General features: G+C 42.4%; 1 protein-coding gene across 2 annotated transcripts in view; it reads left to right on the top strand.

Moving 5' to 3' along the window:
- Positions 1-10,515: 10,515 nt before the first annotated feature.
- Positions 10,516-19,373, top strand: part of CWH43 (cell wall biogenesis 43 C-terminal homolog) — a 40,886-nt gene continuing 32,028 nt past the window's right edge. The window contains exons 1-5 of one of the 2 annotated variants that reach the window (XM_024573926.4): positions 10,516-10,796; positions 12,202-12,393; positions 16,028-16,148; positions 16,515-16,669; positions 19,038-19,239. In XM_024573926.4, the coding sequence (XP_024429694.1) occupies positions 10,754-10,796; positions 12,202-12,393; positions 16,028-16,148; positions 16,515-16,669; positions 19,038-19,239 (713 nt within the window). In that variant the 5' untranslated portion in view covers positions 10,516-10,753. The remainder of the gene's footprint in view (positions 10,797-12,201; positions 12,394-16,027; positions 16,149-16,514; positions 16,670-19,037; positions 19,240-19,373) is intronic. The other variant, XM_045182595.3, reaches the window with a different exon arrangement.

The raw sequence follows: 19,373 nt of genomic DNA, 5'->3' as shown, positions 1-19,373 counted from the left end.
GCCAGGGCACTAATTCTATAACTTATAAGAGTTTTTAAAAGCAGCTTTATTGAGATATAGTTCACATATGATAAAATTCAATTCTAAATTAAATTAATAATATATTAATTTAAATTTAAACCGTATATTTAAAGTAAACAATGCAATGATTTTCGATGTATTCAGAGCTATGCAAACACCACCACCCTCAATTTTGGAATGTTTTCATCACCCCCAAAAGAAACCTTGTACCTTTAGCCATCATGCCTAACCTCTCCCCTGGGGAGCTAGCCATGTGCAACAACGAGAAAGCTTTGTTGCAGTCACAACCAGTTACTTTGTTTGAATTTGAATTAGTCAGATTATTGTATTTTCAAAATTAAAAAAATTTTAAATTATATTTTATTGATTATGCTATTACAGTTGTCCTCATATTTCCTCCTTTGCTCCACTGCATCCAGCAACCCCTACTCCCTCAGGCAACCCCCCCACCATTGTTCATGTCCATGAGTCATGTGTATAAGTTCTTTGGCTACTCCATTTCCTGTACTGTACTTTAGAGCCCCATGACTATTCTGTAACTACCTATTTGTACTTCTTAATCCCCTCACCTCTTTACCCATTCTCCCCCACCCCCAATCTGGCAACCATCAAACTGCTCTCTGTATCTATGATTCTGTCTCTGTTCTTGTTTGCTTTATTTATTTTTTAGATTCAATTGTTGATAGATATGTATTTTTGCCATTTTATTCATAGTTTTGATCTTCTTCTTTTTCTTAAATAAGTCCCTTTAACATTCCACATAATAATAATTCAGTGATGATGAACTCCTTTAGTTTTTTCTTGCCTGGGAAGCTCTTTACCAGCCCTTCGATTCTAAGTGATAGCTTTGCTGGTAGAGCAATCTTGGCTGGAGTTCCCTGCTCTTCATGACTCTGAATATTGCCAGTCCCTTCTGGCCTGCAAAGTTTCTTTTGAGAAATCAGCTGACAGTCTTATAGGAACTCCTTTGTAGGTAACTAATTCTTTTCTCTTGCTGCCTTTAAGATTCTCTTTATCTTAACTTTGCACATTTTAATTATGATGTGTCTTGGAGTAGGTCTCTTTGCATCCATCTTGTTTGGTACTCTCTGTACTTCCTGGACTTGTACGTATATTTCCTTTGCCAAATCAGGGAAGTTTTCTTTCATTATTTTTTCAAATGGATTACCAATTTCTTACTGTTTCTCCTCTCCTTCCGGTATCCCATATAACGTGAGTGTTGGACCTCTTGAAGTTGTCCCAGGGGCTGCTTATACTATCCTGATTTTTTGGATTCTTTTTTCTTCTTGTTATTTTGATTGGTTGTTTTTTTTGCTTCCTTATGTTCCAAATCATTGATTTGATTCTCTTCGTCCAATCTACTGTTGTTTCTCTGTAAATTGTTCTTTATTTCCGTTAGTGTAACCTTCATTTCTGACTGGGTCTTTTTTATGCTGAGGTCCTCACTAAACTCCAGGACAACAGCTCTGCGGCAGCCGGGAGAGCAACTGTGCAGACTGGAGCAGGAATCACCACTCCAGGGAAGACAGGGGATGGGTAAAGGACCCCACGAGTTGGACTCTCAGGAGGTTTCATAGCTCTGGAAGATCATTTGGGAATGGATGTGTGATTGTCACAGGTAAGTAAAGGAAAAAAATAGATCAATTATAAATGAAAGAGGACACAAAAACTGTATAAGAAATAAAATGTGATCACAATATTCTGTATGGCTTGGCAGTGATACAATAATATTGTAATACAATAAACACACTTCTGATTTAGTAAAATTTTGTGAATTAACTGAAACCAGTATATTGGATGAAAGAAGGGAATAAGTATAGGAAGTGTATAGGAAGAGAAGATTTGAATACCCATCTTCTACAGTAAAAAAAAAAATCAATAATGTCTAATTTTTTGTAAGAAATGAAAGTAAATGCACAAGTAACTGCTGAAGAATTGAAACTGGTTGTCTCTGAGGGGTGGGGATCAAGGGGAGGGCAGGAAAGATGTTTTCTCCTTACCACGTGACTCTTAAAACTAAAAGAATAAAGATTAAATGAATGAAATAAAAAAAACTTTTCAACTATCTAATCTCTAAGCTCCTTGGAGAGGTTAGAGATTGCAAAATCATTAGGAAAAAATAAGGAGCAGGGAGGACATTAGTAGGAAGAATTCATCTGCAAAGCAAAATCCTACCTAGTTTAAAATGATTTATGCAGCTTTGTCTTTGTCATCAACCAATAAGAAACAATGTGTTCATTCATTCACTCATTTATTCAGTCACCAACAAATATCTATTGAGGGCCTGGTATCTGCCCTGGTCCATACTGAGTGGCAGGCCTAGCGGGACCAACACGGCACAGTGCTCCCTCCCCAGAGTTTACACTCTGATCTTCGTGCTTCTTACTCTGCTCACTACAAAGTAACTATAGCACTGTTTGCTCAGAGCCTACTCTGGACCAATAGATAGTGACGCAAATCTTCACAACAACTCTGCAAAGGAGGCTTTGCAGATGAGGAAACAGGCTCAGAAAGGTTAAGGCACTTGCCCAATTCCACTGGAAGGCTGGAGTCAAGATTTGAACCCGGGAGAAGTTGACTCAACCGCCCTTCCATCACCTACCCAGACACTCTCAAAGTGCTTAGTGAGGAGAGCAGCTCCCATTCATCCAGGGCCTGTTACGCACCAGGCACTGGGCCAAGTGCTTTACATGCTTCTATACTTATTTATTTGGCTCTACATCATAGGAGTCTATTTCCTCCTTTGGTGCTGAAAATGCCAGTCACTTGCTCCTCCAGGCTTTTTTGCAGCAGGGACACATGGCCTAATGTCCATCATTCAGACTTCCACACGGGAGCCAGCAATGTCAAAGGAAAAGGCAGGAGCACTCCTTCGGCAGCATGGGGGTGTGCCACTCAGCTCTTCCTTCAAGAGAACCTACTGCGAGAAGGACAATTAAACAACAGTCTTTGGTTTCCACTGCACCATTCACTCCATGTCTCTGCCCTAACCAGGCAGCTCCCTTCAATGAGTGGGCAAGGGCAGGTACAGGAGCTGGGCCATTCTTCTCCAATGGAGGACACTTGAAAAGGCCCCCATTCCACCTGGCCGAGATGTTCGCAGAGGTCGCTACTGTCTGATGTTCTTCGTACCCAAGCCCCTTCCTTCCCTCTCTCTTTCACAGGTGTCAGGCCGCATCCTGGTCTGCAGGCTCTCCCCCTATTCCTGCCCCTCCCTCTTTGTCTTTCGCAGGCGTTTTTCTCATAAATTTCTTCTCCTTCTCATCCCGCCTTGATGTCAGCTTCCCGAGGGGCCTAAACTGACCTGCCCTCTCTGGAGGCGAGGTCTGGGGGCACTGGTGGCTTTGATGCTGGGGACAGAGTAGTTGCAGATGGTCGAGCTCCTGGCATGGAAAGGGCAGTGGAGCAAAGTGTGGCTTTCGGGGCTCAGGGTAGGGCAGGTTCTCTCCTCAGATACAACATGGCGTTGGCTCGTGTTCTTGAAAGTTTAGCCATGAGCTAGTCCATGGAATTGAAATGCAGGTTGGTTTATGTCCAAGATCCACTTTTACTAGTGCATTATGTTCCCTATTGTTCTAGTTCAGAAAACAATGTGGTGATTTCACATGTAACCGTAGTTGAAAATCTGACAGAAGAGTCTGGGAGTGGGGGAAACTGGATCCCTGCTTGTACTGATTTCCCTCGATGGTGTTTACTGAACAAACACTCCTCAGGGGCAGCATGACAATTCCCAGAGGAGAAATCAGTGTAAGTACCACACTCACATTTTGTAGCCTGATTGTTCTCCTTTTTCTCTTTCTTGTACCCAGAGGGGCATAGGAGGAGTGCTCAACAGGATCCCCTTTAATTTTTATAGTCCCTTAACTTCTAGGGAAAAAGCTGAATATGGGTGCATTGGTTTGGGCAGTGCTAGGTCTGTATGGATAAACCTCAATATTTCAGTGTCCTAATCACACATAACAGTTCAAGGTCAGGGTTTGCAGTCAATGGGCTAGCTTTCCTCCTTACAGTGACTCAAGGACCTAGGTTCCATTCCTCTTCTGGCTCAGCCTTTCCCTAAGGCCTCGTAATCACAGCAGAAAAGGAGAAAAGGGAGGAAAAGCAGTGCTTTTAAACCACCGGGTCTGCCAGAGACACACGTCACTTGGTCATTCCCCACTAGCGAGCCAGTCACAGAAGGCCCCATGGAGATGGCAGCAGAGCTGAGAAATGCAGCCCCTGGTTGGCAGCTCCTTTCCAGTAAAAACTCTGTTCTGTGGACAGTGGAGGACGAGCAAGACTGTTTGGTGGACAGTTAACTTTCTCTGCTATAGAGAGCTCTCACTTTTTGTGCATTCGAGGAAAGGAACTCGCCTGTCCAAAAGGCAGGCAGGCAAGCAAAGTGCGCTCCTCTGTTTCTTCATAGTCACAATTTGGAGTCTGATAATCTCAAACAATACCTGGCCAGTGATGGCTGAGTTGGTTAGGTGTCATCCCACAGACTGAAAGGTCACAGGTTCGATTCCAGGTCAGGGCATATGCCTGGGTGGCGGGTTTGGTCCCGAGTCTGACACGTGCAAGAGGCAACCAATCGATACTTCTCTCTCACACTGACAATTCTCTGCCCCCCTTTCTCCCTCCCTTTCCCTCTCTCTAGAATCAATAAAAGAAAAAAAAATTGAAACCCAGTATCTTGAAGACTCTAGCTAAAACAGCCAAGGACCCTCTCAGGAAGCTCAGCGCCAAGCTGATGAGCTTTGTAGAGAAGTTCATGGCTTCTTTCATTTCGTTGGAGACACATAAACTCCTTTGAATGAACTGTATGGCCAAGGAAAAGTGTTCGTTTTTTTATTTGCTGGTTTGTTCTTTTTTTAGGTTGGGAGCCTGTTTACTTGAGTATTACCATAAAGAAAGCAACCTAAATATCTACCAAAAGGGGAATGGCTAAATAAATTTCATATAACCATGTTATGGAATAATATACAGCCATTGAAAGTCACTTGCAGATGATTTATTGCCATGAGGAAATATTCTCCATGTATTAATATTAGGCCAAAAAAAGCAGGTATTCATAGATAATAATTAAATAACTATTATTCAGTTGCTAATTAAAAATAAAAAAGACAGAACTATACTATACATTCTTATAAAAAAGAGGGGTCATCATGGATTACATCATGGTTCACAAGCACTTCCCGCCTCTTTTGAATGGGCACTGTGGCCCCCACGAGGTGGGCCTGGCTGCCGGGCTTGCTGCGTGTGAACGGAAGCATTGTGATTTTCCGGGAGACCTGCAGGCAGAGGCTGCTCATTCAGCCTGAGCCCCAGATTCAGGATGGTGGGGCACCACTGAAGCAGAACCACCATAGACGTGTCATGTGGGTGAGAAATAAACATCCATCACCAGAAAATGCAAACTTGGCTGATCCTAAAGTGGTACAGGTGCTTTTAAAAAATTAATCATCGAGAGCTTGAAGTGACGTGAAAGGGTTTCTTTTTATCAGCTCTTCAAAGAAAACCATTTCTGTTGTTTCTCTAAGGCCAGAAGATTGTTGTTATACCACAAAAATATTATCTCATATTAGAAGTCTGATCTTTTGATAAAATGAAAAATAGTCTCAACATGTTCTGACTGAACTTGATGTGCTCATGTTCCAAGAAATAGGGGAGGAAGAAAGAACCGTGGGCAGTGGCATAATGGGCACCGTTCATTTCCATGTAAAATAAGAATGCAAATGGCAACTCGAGGTTAAAGAAGAGATTCCGACAAAAATGAGAAGACCGTGCCTTTGGAAATTAAATGACAACCAGACAGACTGTAAATATTAAATTCAAGGTGTCAGCAGTGAATTTACATATAATGGCTAGATACATTCACAGAGCAGGTCAAACTGGGTATTGCTGTTATCAGTTACATAGTAACTCTTATCCTGTGTGTCACGAGTAAAAAGTACACCGTACCAGTGGTTACATGGCAATGAACAGAGAGCAAGATAGTTAAAAGTTCAAATGAGCCCTGTGCAGTATGGCTCAGTTGGTTGGGCTTTGTTCTGCAAACCAAAAGGTCGCCGGTTCAATTCCACATCAGGGCACATGCCTGGGTTGCAGGTTTGGTCCCCAGTTCATGTTGTACAGAAGGCAGCCAATCGATGTTCCTCTCTCACAATGATGTTTCTCTGCTGTTCCTTCTCCATCCCTCCCTCTCTCTCTAAAATCAAAAATAAAAATAAAATTTGTAAAAATAAGCTCAAATGAACATTGTATTTGACTTATGATATTTGGCAATGAAGTTAAAAGCAACTTCATAATTAACCAGCTATGGGAACAATAATTCAAACTTAACAAGCTGTTGTATATAGGAAAGGATCAGAAATCATGATACATTTTCCCACAATATGCCACAGAGGGGCAAAACAGTAAATCAAAAACATTTTTGTAAACACTATTGAAACATTATCCCTCTGTAGAAAGGGGGTAAAAACTCTGATGAAATCCGAGTGCCATTCTTGTCTCTGCAGTTGGAAAAAAAATAAAAATGAATTAGAGAAATCAATGAAAATAATCTCAGGATGGAGAGGCTATTGATGTAATTGCCAAATGTGCCTACCTACCATAAGCTTAGCCCAAGGCCAAACATTATGAGGGGTATACAGATAGTAATGCAAGTTACCATTCACTGGATACTTGTGAATACCATAGGGGATGTGCTCAGTGCCTCAGTACTTGATCCACTGAAACCTCAGAATGACACTGTGTACAACGTAGGTTTTTATAGCCAAGACAGACAGCTGCTCGCCACACCTTGCTTTCTTTTCTTTCTGGGCTGATAACTAGATTACAGTTTTTCCAAACTCCCTTGAATTTAGCCATGATCTATCTGTACAAGAGAAGAAAAGGAAAACACTAAGACTAAAAACTGAGCTCTGAGTGGGAGAGAACACACACTGTCTCCTTAGTAGAAGCAAAGCTTTTCCTAGCACTTAGCTTTGAAAAGGACAAACTTTACAGAGCACCTACTAGATACACACAGCAATGAATGGACACTTTTTAAAAGGGGTCCACAGAAAATAAACCTATGTGGGCAAAGAGGAAGGAAAATGTAGTGTCTCATGCTTTTAGTCACTAACACCCTTCACACATTGAAGAATGCCTGATGCTAAATGACTATAACCTAGCCAAAACAGTTTTACAAAATATAACTAGAATGAGTTGCATTTTTAAAATGCCTCATTGAGATATAATTCACACACCATATAATTTTTAAAAATGTTTATTGTTATTCAATTACAGTTGTCTGCATTTTCTCCCCATCCCTCCACCCCACCCCAGCCGAACCTACCCCTCCCCCACCTCCACCCTCCCCCTTGATTTTGTCCATGTGTCCTTTATAGTAGTTCCTGCAAACCCCTCTCTCCACTGTCCCCTCCCCACTCCCCTCTGGCTATTGTTAGATTGTTCTTAACTTCAATGTCTCTGGTTATATTTTGTTTGCTTTTTTCTTTTGTTGATTATGTTCCAGTTAAAGGTGAGATCATATGGTATTTGTCCCTCACCGCCTGGCTTATTTCACTTAGCATAATGCTCTCCAGTTCCATCCATGCTGTTGCAAAGGGTATAAGCTCCTTCTTTCTCTCTGCTGTGTAGAATTCCATTGTGTAAATGTACCATAGTTTTTTTATCCACTCATTTGCTGATGGGCACTTAGGTTGCTTCCAGTACTTGGCTGTTATAAATTGTGCTGCTATGAACATTGGGGTGCATAGGCATACACCATATAATTTAACCTGAACAATGAAATGTTTCTTAAATATATGCGCAGAGTTCTGAAACCAATAATACAATCTAATTTTAGATTTTTATCCTCCCCTTGAAAGAAACTACATATCTACTAATTCCCTTTCTCTTACCACCTGTCCCCCCAGCCCTTAGCAACCACTAATGTACCTAGGCCACTATAAATTTGCCTATTCGGAACATCTTATATTAATGGAATCATACAATATGCTATTTATTTTGTGACTGCCTTCTTTCACCTAGCACGGTGTTTGCAAGGTTCATCCATGTTGTAGCACATGCGGTACTTCCTTCCTTTTTACTGATTAATAATAGTCTATTACATGGCTATACTGTAATTTCTTTATCCATTCATCAATTGTTGCGAATTTGGGTTGTTTCCACTTCTTGGCTATTATGAATAATGCTTCTATAAACATTTGTGCACAAATTATGTATGTTTTCACTTCTCTTGGGTATATATACCTATGAATAGAATTGTTAGGTCATATGGTAACTCCTTTCATCATTTGATAAAACTACCCTACTGTTTTCCAAGGTTGCTACACTACTTTATATTCCCACTAGCAATGTTGAAGGGTTCACTTTCTCCACATCCTTGTCTTGACACTTGTTACATTATCTAACTTTTTGATCCCAGCCATCTGAGTGAGCGTGAAGTGGTTTCTCACTGTGTTTTGATTTGAATTCTCCTAAGGAAATGACATTGAATATCTTTTCCTCTGCTTATTGGCTACTTGTTAGATATTCTTAGGACAAAGTTCTATCAACTCTTTTGTTCATCTTTAAATCGGGTTGTCTTTTAATGACTGAGTTGTGATTTCATGGGAATGTGTGTATTTGCCTCCTCTGAAACCGGTTCCTTGCCAGATGTGTGACTTAGAAATATTTTCTTCCATTCTGTGTATTGTCTTTTCACTTTCTTGATGGTGTCTGTTGAAGCACAAAACCTTTTAACTTGATGAAGTTCAATGTATCTATTATCTTTTGTTATTTGTGGTTTTGGTGTTGTATCTAAGAATCCATTGCCTCACTGAAGATTTTGAAGATTTACTCCTAAGTTTTCTTCTAAGGGTTTTATAGTTTTATCTCTCATATTTAGGTCTTTGATCTGTTTTAATTTTTGTGCATGATGTGAGATAGGGGTCCTACTTCATTCCTTTTTGTCTGGGTATTTAGTTGTCATAGAACCGTTTGTTGAAAAAGACTACCTTCTTCTCCAAGTAATTGTCCTGGAAGCTTGTTGAAAATCATTTGAATGGAAGGGAAGATAAAGTGCTTTTCAGATAAGGTCAAGTTAAAGAAGTTCATCATCACCAAGCCCTTATTATATGAAATGTTAAAGGGAGTTACCTAAGAAAAAGAAGATCAAAAATAGGAACAGTAAAAATGACAGCAAACTCACAGTTATTAACCACCACACCTAAAACAAAAACGAGAGCAAACTAGGCAAACAAGTAGAACAGGAACAGAACCATAGAGATGGAGATCACATGAGGGTTGTCAAAAGGGGAGTGGGAGGGGGAGAGATGGGTAAAGGTACAGAGAATAAGTAGCATAGATGATAGGTGGAAAATAGACAGGGGGAGGGTAAAAATAGTGTAGGAAATGTAGAAGCCAAAGAACTTATAAGTATGACCCATGGACATGAACTATAGGGGGGAATGTGGGAGGGAGGGGGTGGGCAGGATGGAGTGGAGTGGGGGGGGGAATGGGACAACCGTAATAGCATAATCAATAAATATATTTAAAAAGAAAAAAAATCATTTGAGCCTAAATAAGAGGGGTTTATTTTTGGATTCTCAATTCTGTTCCATTGATCCGTAACTTTCTCTTGTGACAAAGCAGTAGTAAGTAAGGTATTTAGAACTCTTCGCTCAAAACTGCTGTGGACTTTGAGCAATAATTGCTCTTACAGGATTCTTACACTTTTAGGCAACTCATCATTGTTTAATTTCAGAGCAAACTTTTCAGAAGTGACAAATGATAAACTCTTTCCCCCAAATTTAAAGCAAATAAAAATAAAATGCTTTGAGAAGGTCCTGAAGACATTGAAGACATTCTAGGGTGTGGTAATATTTGAGCGAGAAATAACTGTCTCGTTCACCAGCTCCATTGTTAATTCCAACCGGTTCTTGCTTTCTCCTTCGGAACGGCACTCTCCAAGTATTACTCAGAAAGTTGAGGGGGGCAGCTTCCACTTGCACCCATTTTCTCTCCCCTGTGCTGCCACGTCTCTAAAAGCCACTGAAAAATCCGGTAGCTTCTAGAATTTTTTGACCCTTTCCAGACTGCAATTTGTTCACTACCCAAGCTGAAAAGGAGTAGCGCGGGCAGGTGGCACTCGCTGGAGCCCGCTTGCCTCCCGGGAGTCACCCAAGCCTTAGGAACGCCAAGGTCTTGTTCACACTTGCTCATCAAAAGCTCCAGAGCCCATTTTTACAGGTTGCCCCTTCTAAGTCTCCAGCCTTCCGCTTTGCTGTCTCCTCGCAACGTACCCCCACGGGCCTTATTTAAACCAGGGCACTACTGGTCTTAGCTGCACTCGTTCTGGGCCTCCTGTGCGCTGGCAGCGCTCCATCCAGGGGTGGCTCTGGGAGCCGTCCGGACTACCTGGGTTTTGCCCGACGGCGGGGTTTCCCAGGTACCCATGCTCGGATGCAGGTCCTCTGCAGTGTGCAGTCGCGGCAGTGAAGCCCAGCGACAGTGGCGCCAGTACAAGAGGTGCCCACGACGGTGGCAGCAGGCCCGCAGGCTGCGCTGGGTGTGGTGGGGCGGAGGCTGCTGCCGCACCCAAGCCGGGGCTCGCCTTACGGGCGGGCGGCGGACTCGGCGAGGGGACGTGGGGCGCAGACGCAGGCACGGGAGGAACGCAGCGGCAGTCGGGGGTGCAGGGTGTGCGCTGCGGGACTGACCTGTGCTGCTGCTTTCCTAGACCGCGCCGCTCAACGCCGCGGCCATGCGCTCGCTATGGAGCGAAATCCTCCTGGAGACCCTTCTGGGTAAGCTGAGGTCGCCCTCGCTGCGTGTTGGCGGGTGCCCTCTCCCCTTGGCCCTTCCCTAAGTCGCAGCTCTCGGATGGCTTGGCTGAGCTCCTCCAGGAAGAAAAGTTCGATCGGTGCCCAGAGTAGAGATGCTTATCATACCCTGGGAACTTCTGCTACCGTAGGGGGTGGGGGTGGGGTGGGGGTGGAGGGGGAGACCTGGATTGAGGTTCCAAAGCTGAGGCGCCTGGGGAAGGCGGTGCCTCCCGAGTTCCCACGCCAGCCTGGGATTGCTCCCAAGGCGCACGATCTCCACGGGTCAGCCTTGAGGTCGCACGGCTGGTACCGCCCCCTAGCTCCCCACCCGTGATTGATCTTTATGTTTAACTTAATAAAATTCAGTACCAAGCTTTAATTTTCAGAAGGAGAGCGTGCCCGTTTTCTCCCGCAGCTGTGGGTGAGCACGCTGGGCAATAGCTGCGCCGCCCAAGGCTGCACGTTTGGGCATTTGGCGCAAAGCATTGGACTCGAGTCCTGAGTGCTCACCCAGCAGCTTTACCCCAAATCCCAAGAATAATTCTTGGTGTGATTCTGTTGGAGCTGTGTGATTAAGATCAGAATTCCTAGACGAACGTTTGGGAGACTGCTAGAATCTCGCCGTTCGTTATGAAATGAGCATTCCTCTGGCCGGGGAGGGGTGCCTTCCCGAGAACTTACTCTCTGGGAGGGCCCATTTTTCTGGCTCAGCCTGTATCTCATGAGTAAGGTCATGTAAAGCAATGGACTATTAGTCCCTGGGGTGCTAGGTACTCCTTGTATCTGATCTCATTTACTCTGAACAACTCCAAGGGGGTTAAAAGTGCTATTTTGCTGACTACGTTGGCAGAGGTGAAACCGACTTCAGATCTGGGTATTCCACCACGGTATACTGTTTCCTAAGGGTCGGGTGTAAAATAGTCTACTCCCAAGAAAATGGTAACTACCGACCTGCCTTTGACCCGCCTTTGCGCGAGGTCTGGAGTGGGAGGAGCGAGGCTGCTCCTTGTTGCTCTGGTTAGTTTTCATATTTCTCATTCTCGAAGTCAACTAAGGTAAGAAAATGTTATCAATCAAAGTCTTGACAGGAAACCCAATTCACCCTGGATGTTGCAAATGAAGAGACTTTACTAAAGGGATGACCTATGGGGGTCAAAGGATGATGCCCAGGGACTGTCTCACAGCAGCAGAAGGGAGCAATTCTCAACCTGGCCTGCAGATGAAGAGGGAATTTTCTCACTGGAAACCCCTTAAAGCCTGAGCCGTGACCGAGGGCAGCCAGCTGCAGCAGTCTTAGTGGAGGGAAGGGTTACTGCTCAAAACAACGACTAGGTTACAATTCTCCTTTCTCTGAGAAATCTTTTTAAAGGATTTCTTCTCTTTCTAGGATATGTTTCTTGGTCTCTCTTGCATGGCCTGGCCCCAATGATTTATTACTTTCCCCTGCAAACGCTGGAACTCACGGGGCTAGAAGGGTTTGGCATAGCATTTCTCTCTCCGATATTCCTGACGATTACATCTGTCTGGAAATTGGTTAAGAAGAAGTGGATGCTAACCCTGCTGCGGATGATTACTGTTGGTAAGACATACAAGTATTTATTTTAGTTTGTTTTTTAGTTAAAAATCAAGTGGAAATATGTAGGCTGTTTTTTGAATTCTAGATGATTAAATAAGAAAAATAGAAGACTTCTCTCTCTTGCACTACCTTAGAAGAGCTTTAGTAAAATTGGAAGAATAGAACAAAAGCCAATGTATTTTACATTTCTTACTTTTCTATCAGACTGGAAATGCCTAAAAAAATCACTGAAATGAAGAAGGAAAAGAAACCTTGGTAAACAGGTCAACTCTGGAACATATTGCATTCTTTTTTCCCAAATATGACACATAGCTCAGAAACCCTTAAAAATTGTTAAATGATACTGCATAAAAACATGAAAATTATGCATGATGAAAACCATAGTAAGCAAAGTCAAACAATAACCTAGGAAAAATATTTGCAGCTCGTTTAGTCAAAGGGCTAACTTCCTTTGGGTTAAAGGAAGTTAAAACCTATGGGTTTTTCACAAGTCAATAAAGAAAAGGACCAACAACTCAGTAGAAAAGGGGGCAAAGTAAACCGTCAGTTTACTGGAAAGGAAATATAATTGGTTCTTAAAAATATACTAAAATGTATAGAATACAAGTTATACCCACGACATATTTATACGTAGTTTTATACCTATCGGGCGGGAAAAACCAGCTGTGATTACGCTGTACCATAAGAAGGGAAAGTAAACACCCATCCACTGTTGGTGGGAATGTCAGTTGGAAAGCTTCTGCGGAGGGTAATTTAGCAGTAGTCCTGAAATTGCAAAACTATACATACTCTTTCATCCAGCAATTCTACCTATGGGAATCTGTCTTACAGTTACACTCACATATGTGTAAAATGACAAAAATACAAGACTATTTAATCATGCAGTAATATCTTAATAGAAAGACTGGAAGCAACCTAAATGTCATCTATGTGAGATAAATTAAATAAATTCTTGTTATGAAACTTGGACTGTTATGGAATACTTGGCATCTATAAAGAAGAATAAGAACTATTATTTATGTAATGGGGTGGAATGTCCTTCAAAATACGGCAAGTGAAGAAAGGGAAGCACCACAGAGTGTGCGGAATACTAACATTTCTGTAAAATAAGGTTAGATGAAAATATACTTAGCATATAGTTGAACATGCATTAAGTAGCTTTAGGACTAAAGCATCTGATAGCATTTTAGTTGCTTCCAGGGTGAAAAATACGGTATATAGAGACAGGTATAAAAGGGAAACTTTGCACCATCTACCTCTTAGAGTTTCTGAACGTGAGACTGTTTCATTGTCAAAAAATAACAATTAAAAAGACTTTAATGTACTCTTAGTAGCACTAAGAATTGAGCATATTGATACTAGTAAAAATTGAGAGACCTCGGTGAAGTAGTGGAAGTAAAAGAGTAAGAAGATGAGATCATGGAGAAAAGGTTTAAAAAACCCAACCCCACCAGACTCCAGCCTGGTTGATGTGTGGCTGTGGACTGTGGGTGTCTGCCCTGTGCTAGAACACAGTTGATTTCTCTGAGTGGGTTTTCCCAGTGGCGTTTGTTTGTGAACCATGCTGTGTATTTCTTCTGTCTGAAAACGGGCAGTTGACTTACTTCAGAGACACTGACAAGAGTCACTAGGAAACTGCCTTCTGCTTTTTTTGCGCATCCGTCCCTGAAGAGGGCAGAACACAGCGCAGTGAATTCTAGGGCTACCCATCAAGGTTTAGAATTCTGAGTTTTAAAGAGCTCAGGCTCAGAAAGAGTGGTAAAGACCACTGGAAAATGCACCCTTTACAAAAATACAAGGTTTTTTAATCATGTCAGATGACTGTGAAATTTTCTGTCCCAGAAATAATAGAAATGAGGCTGTCTACCTTAAACTGAGTATTCAGTAACTCAGTTCAATTGCCATTGGCTTACATTGTCTTTCTGTGAATTATTATGGCCTGCATGCTGCAAGTTTTATTTTCATATTTCCCCCCATACTTAAATTTCCTGTAAGATTTTCAAAAAATTAACATAATTTTAAAAATCCCTACTTTTCAATTACAGGTGGCATTCAATATCATGTTAGTTTCAGGTGTACAGCATAGGGTGAGACATTTATGTAATTACAGAGTGGTTCCACCATAAGTCTTGCCCCCACCTGACATCATATTATCGACTGCATTCCCTAAGCTGTGCAAGTTCCGCTTTCTCATCGTGCTCCCTGGTTGGCTTTTATGGGAGTGAACTCATCCCTGGAAACTTTTGTTGCCTTTGCTCAATGCTGTCTTACCTACAATGCCACCATCTGAGCAGTTACTGGGACAGTTTTTTATTATTTAAGTTCAGCTCTGGCCCAGGAACTTCTGGTGGCTATAAGTGATGTGATATTAAATAATTTGGGGGTGAGGGTGGTATTTGGGATGCTTCCTATTGTTCCCCTTTCACCTCTTTCCTCCATAAAACTCATCACCTTGGGTAGAAGTAGAATTATATTTGAGAAGGTTGATTAGTGACTCAGAAGTGAGGGTGAAGAGGCTAGTTTCTGCCAGATACTTTTCCAGGTAATCTTTGAGCTTCGCTGATGCTAAACTGAAGTTGAAAAAAGCCACGATTTGTCTTAAAACTCCCTTAGGATGCTTCTTAACGAAATGAAACAACTTCATTGAAGAGTCCTAAGGTATTCTTATTTAATGAAAGGAGTTGAGTGTTATCTTACCTCTGGCATCTCAGACATTTAAGGTTAATTACTGTGAAGTTAACTGTTAAACTTGTTCATACTCCTATTGATTTAGGTTACTTTTTACCTTAAATATTGTGACCATCTAGAATGGCTATAATGAAAACGACAATAATAAGTGTTATCAAGGATGTGAAGAAGTTGGAACATTCACACATTGCTGGTGGGAATGTAAAATGGTGCTGTTGCTTTGGAAAACAGTTTGGCAGTTCACAAAAATGTTGCAATATGACCCGTCAACTCCATTGCTTGGTACATAGGCAAGAAAAATGAAAACATATGTTTGCATAAGACCTTGCACACAAATGTCCAGAGCAGCATTACTTAATAGTAGCCAAAAAGTAGAAGCAACCCAAATGTCCACCGACTGATAAGTGGATAACAAAATGCAGAATATCCATGCAATGAAATATTATTCAGCCATAAGCAGCAATGAAGTACTAAGACATGCTGCAACATGGGTGAACCTTGAAAACATTATGCTAAGTGAAAGAAGCCAGTGACAGAAGGCTACATATTATATGATTCATTTATATGAAATTTTAAAAATAGAAAACTTTCATATAGACAGGAAGTAGGCGAGTGAGTGCTAGGGGGTGGGGAGGAAAAAGGAGTGAGCGATAACAGACATGGGTTTCTTCTTGGGGTGATGAGAATATTCTGGAAATAGGGGTATTAGTAACATAACTTTGTGAATGTATTAAAAACCATGAAATTGTACACATTGACATGGTAAATTTTATGGCATGAATGATATCTTAATAAAATTTTAAGAAGCATTTATATACACACGCAATTAGATATAACTCTACCTTCTGGAGTACAAAGTGATATCAGACACAGTAGTTAGGAAATGCAGAAGGCTGAGTACCAATGCATGGTTGCCAGAGATACTTAGTTCTCCTCAATTTGTCCGTAGGCAGCATAGCCTCCTTCCAGGCTCCAAATGCCAAACTTCGGCTAGTGGTCCTTGCGCTTGGTGTGTCTTCTTCACTGACAGTGCAAGCTGTGACGTGGTGGACGGGAAGTGGTTTGCAAAGGTATGTTCGTGTCCTATGCCCCTGTAGATAAATAAGTGTAGTGATCAATTACCAAAGGGGAGGTTGGGACCAAGAGTCCCAGGTTATAGTATTTACCTTCCACCTGGCCTTGTAGAGGTCTCCTTTTTTCCCCTTTGCACAAAATCCAGACATGAATACCTGCCGTCTGTCTTAATGTTTTGAGAATGAAGGAATTTTGACAAGTTGCCTAGGTAATGTGCTAGATAAAGGCTACGTCATGTATATTGCTGCAAATCACCAGCCAGACTATTCCATATACTCATTCTATGAAACTAGAAAATTCATGATGGATAGAGTTCATTGAAACCACATAACAAGTTGTTATAAGTACGTTTGCACTTACAGGTACCTCAGAATCTGGGGATTCATTTTAGGACAGATTCTTCTCGTCGTTCTCCGCATATGGTACACCTCACTAAACCCAATCTGGAGTTATCAGCTGTCCAACAGGGTGATACTGACGTTAAGTACCATAGCCACACTTGATCGCATTTCCACAGGTAAGTAAGCGTATGCCCAATTGATTTCGGGATTTTCTCTCTTGCATAGTTTGTATTTCTGATCTGAATGTAACATATCTTGGGAAGATAAAAATAGTCTTTCTGCACTATTTCTCTATTTCAACTTTTCCTCCCTCTGAAATACTCACAGGTGCAGTCAGTAGACTGTTATCCAAGCAGAAGGCACCTTGCCCTTGTTTGTACAGGGGGTGAAAGTAAAAAGCTGTCTCTGGCTTGAGTCACTGTGGAGAGGGAGGTTAAACGAGGCCCTAGGCTTCCAGCAGGATTTCAGCCTTTGCCTTTCTCCTCTTCTCCCTGGACGGAGCTTTCCAGGACGGGATCCTTCATCCCTCTTCTTCTGACCCCAGTATACCTCTCACATAATGGAAAGAGGCTTTGCTTGGGGGTGATGGGCGCACGATGCAGTGCACAGATGATGTTTTATTGAGTTGTACCATTGAAACCTATGGTTTTGTGAACCAATGTCACCCCAATACATTCAATTAAAAAAAAAGAAGAAGTTATCTGTGAGCTAGGGCTGTGGGAACTATCTGGGCTTTTTATTTCCAGGAGTCAGGAGATACTTAAACTCTAAATCTGAAACTTGAAACGAAAGGAAAATCTTGTTCATTCACGCCACCATTCATATCACCGGTTTCTCTCTGGAACTGACTTTCTCCAAGATAGACTTATATCTGTCTTGGACGTTTGCTTCTTATGCTAACTTGACACCCTTCTGAAAAGGAGGGAGAAGTGTTACTAGATTCGAATTAATCTGCTCCTGGCTTTTTGTGTAACTCTCAATGAGTCACTGTTCTTTTGTCAATACAGGAGAAATCTCACAGATTCATGGAAGTTTAGAGGGTTTTGGCTCACCATGAACAAAGCGCTTGTATAGTCCCCCTCTGGCCTCAATTTTGGCATGAGTTGGGGTTAGTGAGAATGGAGGAACATCATACAAGCAAGTGCCCTTAATATGAGTTAGAAAATTTAGAATTTGGTTTAGTGCCCTCATATATGTTTTATAATTTATAAAACACTAATATCTAAAAGTAGAAATTCAGGTAGCAAATTTCATAGCAACAGCCTGATAAAAATCTGAACTTCAGGGTATCCTTTACATTTCCTGACTTGGGTTTTCTTCTTTCTCGCTTCTGTTTTAAATTGATGTGACCCAGTTGTTGGTCCGTTCCTCCTCCCCGCCCCCCTCCCCGTGCTCACATTTATATAACCCTGGAGTCCTCACCAGCTTCCCGGGATAACTGATCACACCAGGCACTTTTTGTAGTTTTAGTGAGTATTCGCTGGGTCCTGGGGGAAGGCTCACCCACCGTAATACACAGCATATTACTCAGCACATTCAGCTTAGGTATTTGTCTTCTCCAAAGACTGTCTGCTTAGCCTCCAGACCTCCACCTACACTCTGTGTTCACCACCCTCTCCTTCATCACCATGGCTCTCAGCTCTGCTCCTCTTTCCGCTGGCTCCTTTGTTGGCAGGATGGCTTTCTTCTTGTGCAATCAGGCTGCCAGCCCCTAGGGAGTCCTTCCATCCTGCGAAGAGCTTCACACTGTCATAAAGCGTCTGCCCAACAGGCTCTCCGCTCCTACAGAGAAATTCTGCCAGCATTTCCTCCACTGGTTACATTTTTGGGCAGTAAGTCACTTATGCAATGAGCTGAGGCCTCTTGGTTAAACAGTCCCAGAAGTATCATCTAGTTAAGTACGCAGGCACTAGAGCCTGGTCGCCGAAGTTCTGATCCCAGCTTCTCTTTTCTTGGACAAGTCACTCTTTCTCTCTTTAGGTTTTAGTTTTCCAGCCTGTAAAATAAGATTAGTAATAGAGCCAATTTCATGACGTTGTTGTGAAAATTAAATGAGCTCAAAAAAGGGCTTGGAACGGGGCTTAGCACACAGTCACCGCTCAGTCAAAGCACTGTAATTACTCTGGGTACACAGGGGCGCATTTGGCAGCACTGCTCTTTTGTGGAGAAGCAGCCTGGAGCACTGGAAATATTCTACTCGTTTGCACCCTGAACTGCACTGGTTCCCTGAGCATACCGTTCATTTTCCTACCTCTGTTTTTGCTCCTACTGTTCAGTTCATGTGAAGCAAATAACTTGCAGCATTTTCATATGTCAAATTCCAACATGCTTTGTTGTCCTTAAACCATTCCTGATCCAGCCTGCCAAGAACGATCTCTCCCACCAACTAGCTCTCCACAGATACTGCCTTGTATGGTAGTTGCGTATCTCATCCCCCCTCTAGAGTGAGCTCCTTGAAGCCAGATGCCACTTCTTACTCGCTAAACGTCTGTTAAATGGAGAGAGTATGCTTCCGTGTAACTGACCTTTTCCTTTTTACCCCAGATGCTGACTGCAGTAAACCTGAGGGAAAGAAGAGCAGCCAGGCAGCCAAGGGGGTGGCCTGCAGGCCTCACTGGTTGTTGGCAGGGGCCGCCTTTGGCAGCCTTGTGTTCCTCACCCACTGGATTTTCGGAGAAGTCTCTCTCGTTTCCAGATGGGCAGTGAGCGGGCATCCTCGGCCAGGGCCAGATCCTAACCCATTTGGGTGAGTTTGGGTGTGGACATCGGCTGTTATGGTTGAAGAAACAAATTCCTTCTTGGTGGCGGAGCTAGACCTGTGACGGCCAGATATGGCCTAGACTACTTTCTTTAGGTATCAGAAATGTGGTATGAGCTTAT

This window comes from Desmodus rotundus, chromosome 4 (assembly GCF_022682495.2).
Source record: "Desmodus rotundus isolate HL8 chromosome 4, HLdesRot8A.1, whole genome shotgun sequence".
Taxonomy (NCBI): Eukaryota; Metazoa; Chordata; class Mammalia; order Chiroptera; family Phyllostomidae; genus Desmodus; species Desmodus rotundus.
The sequence above is the reverse complement of the archived record's forward strand: the minus strand, read 5'-3'. Positions and strand labels throughout refer to the sequence as shown.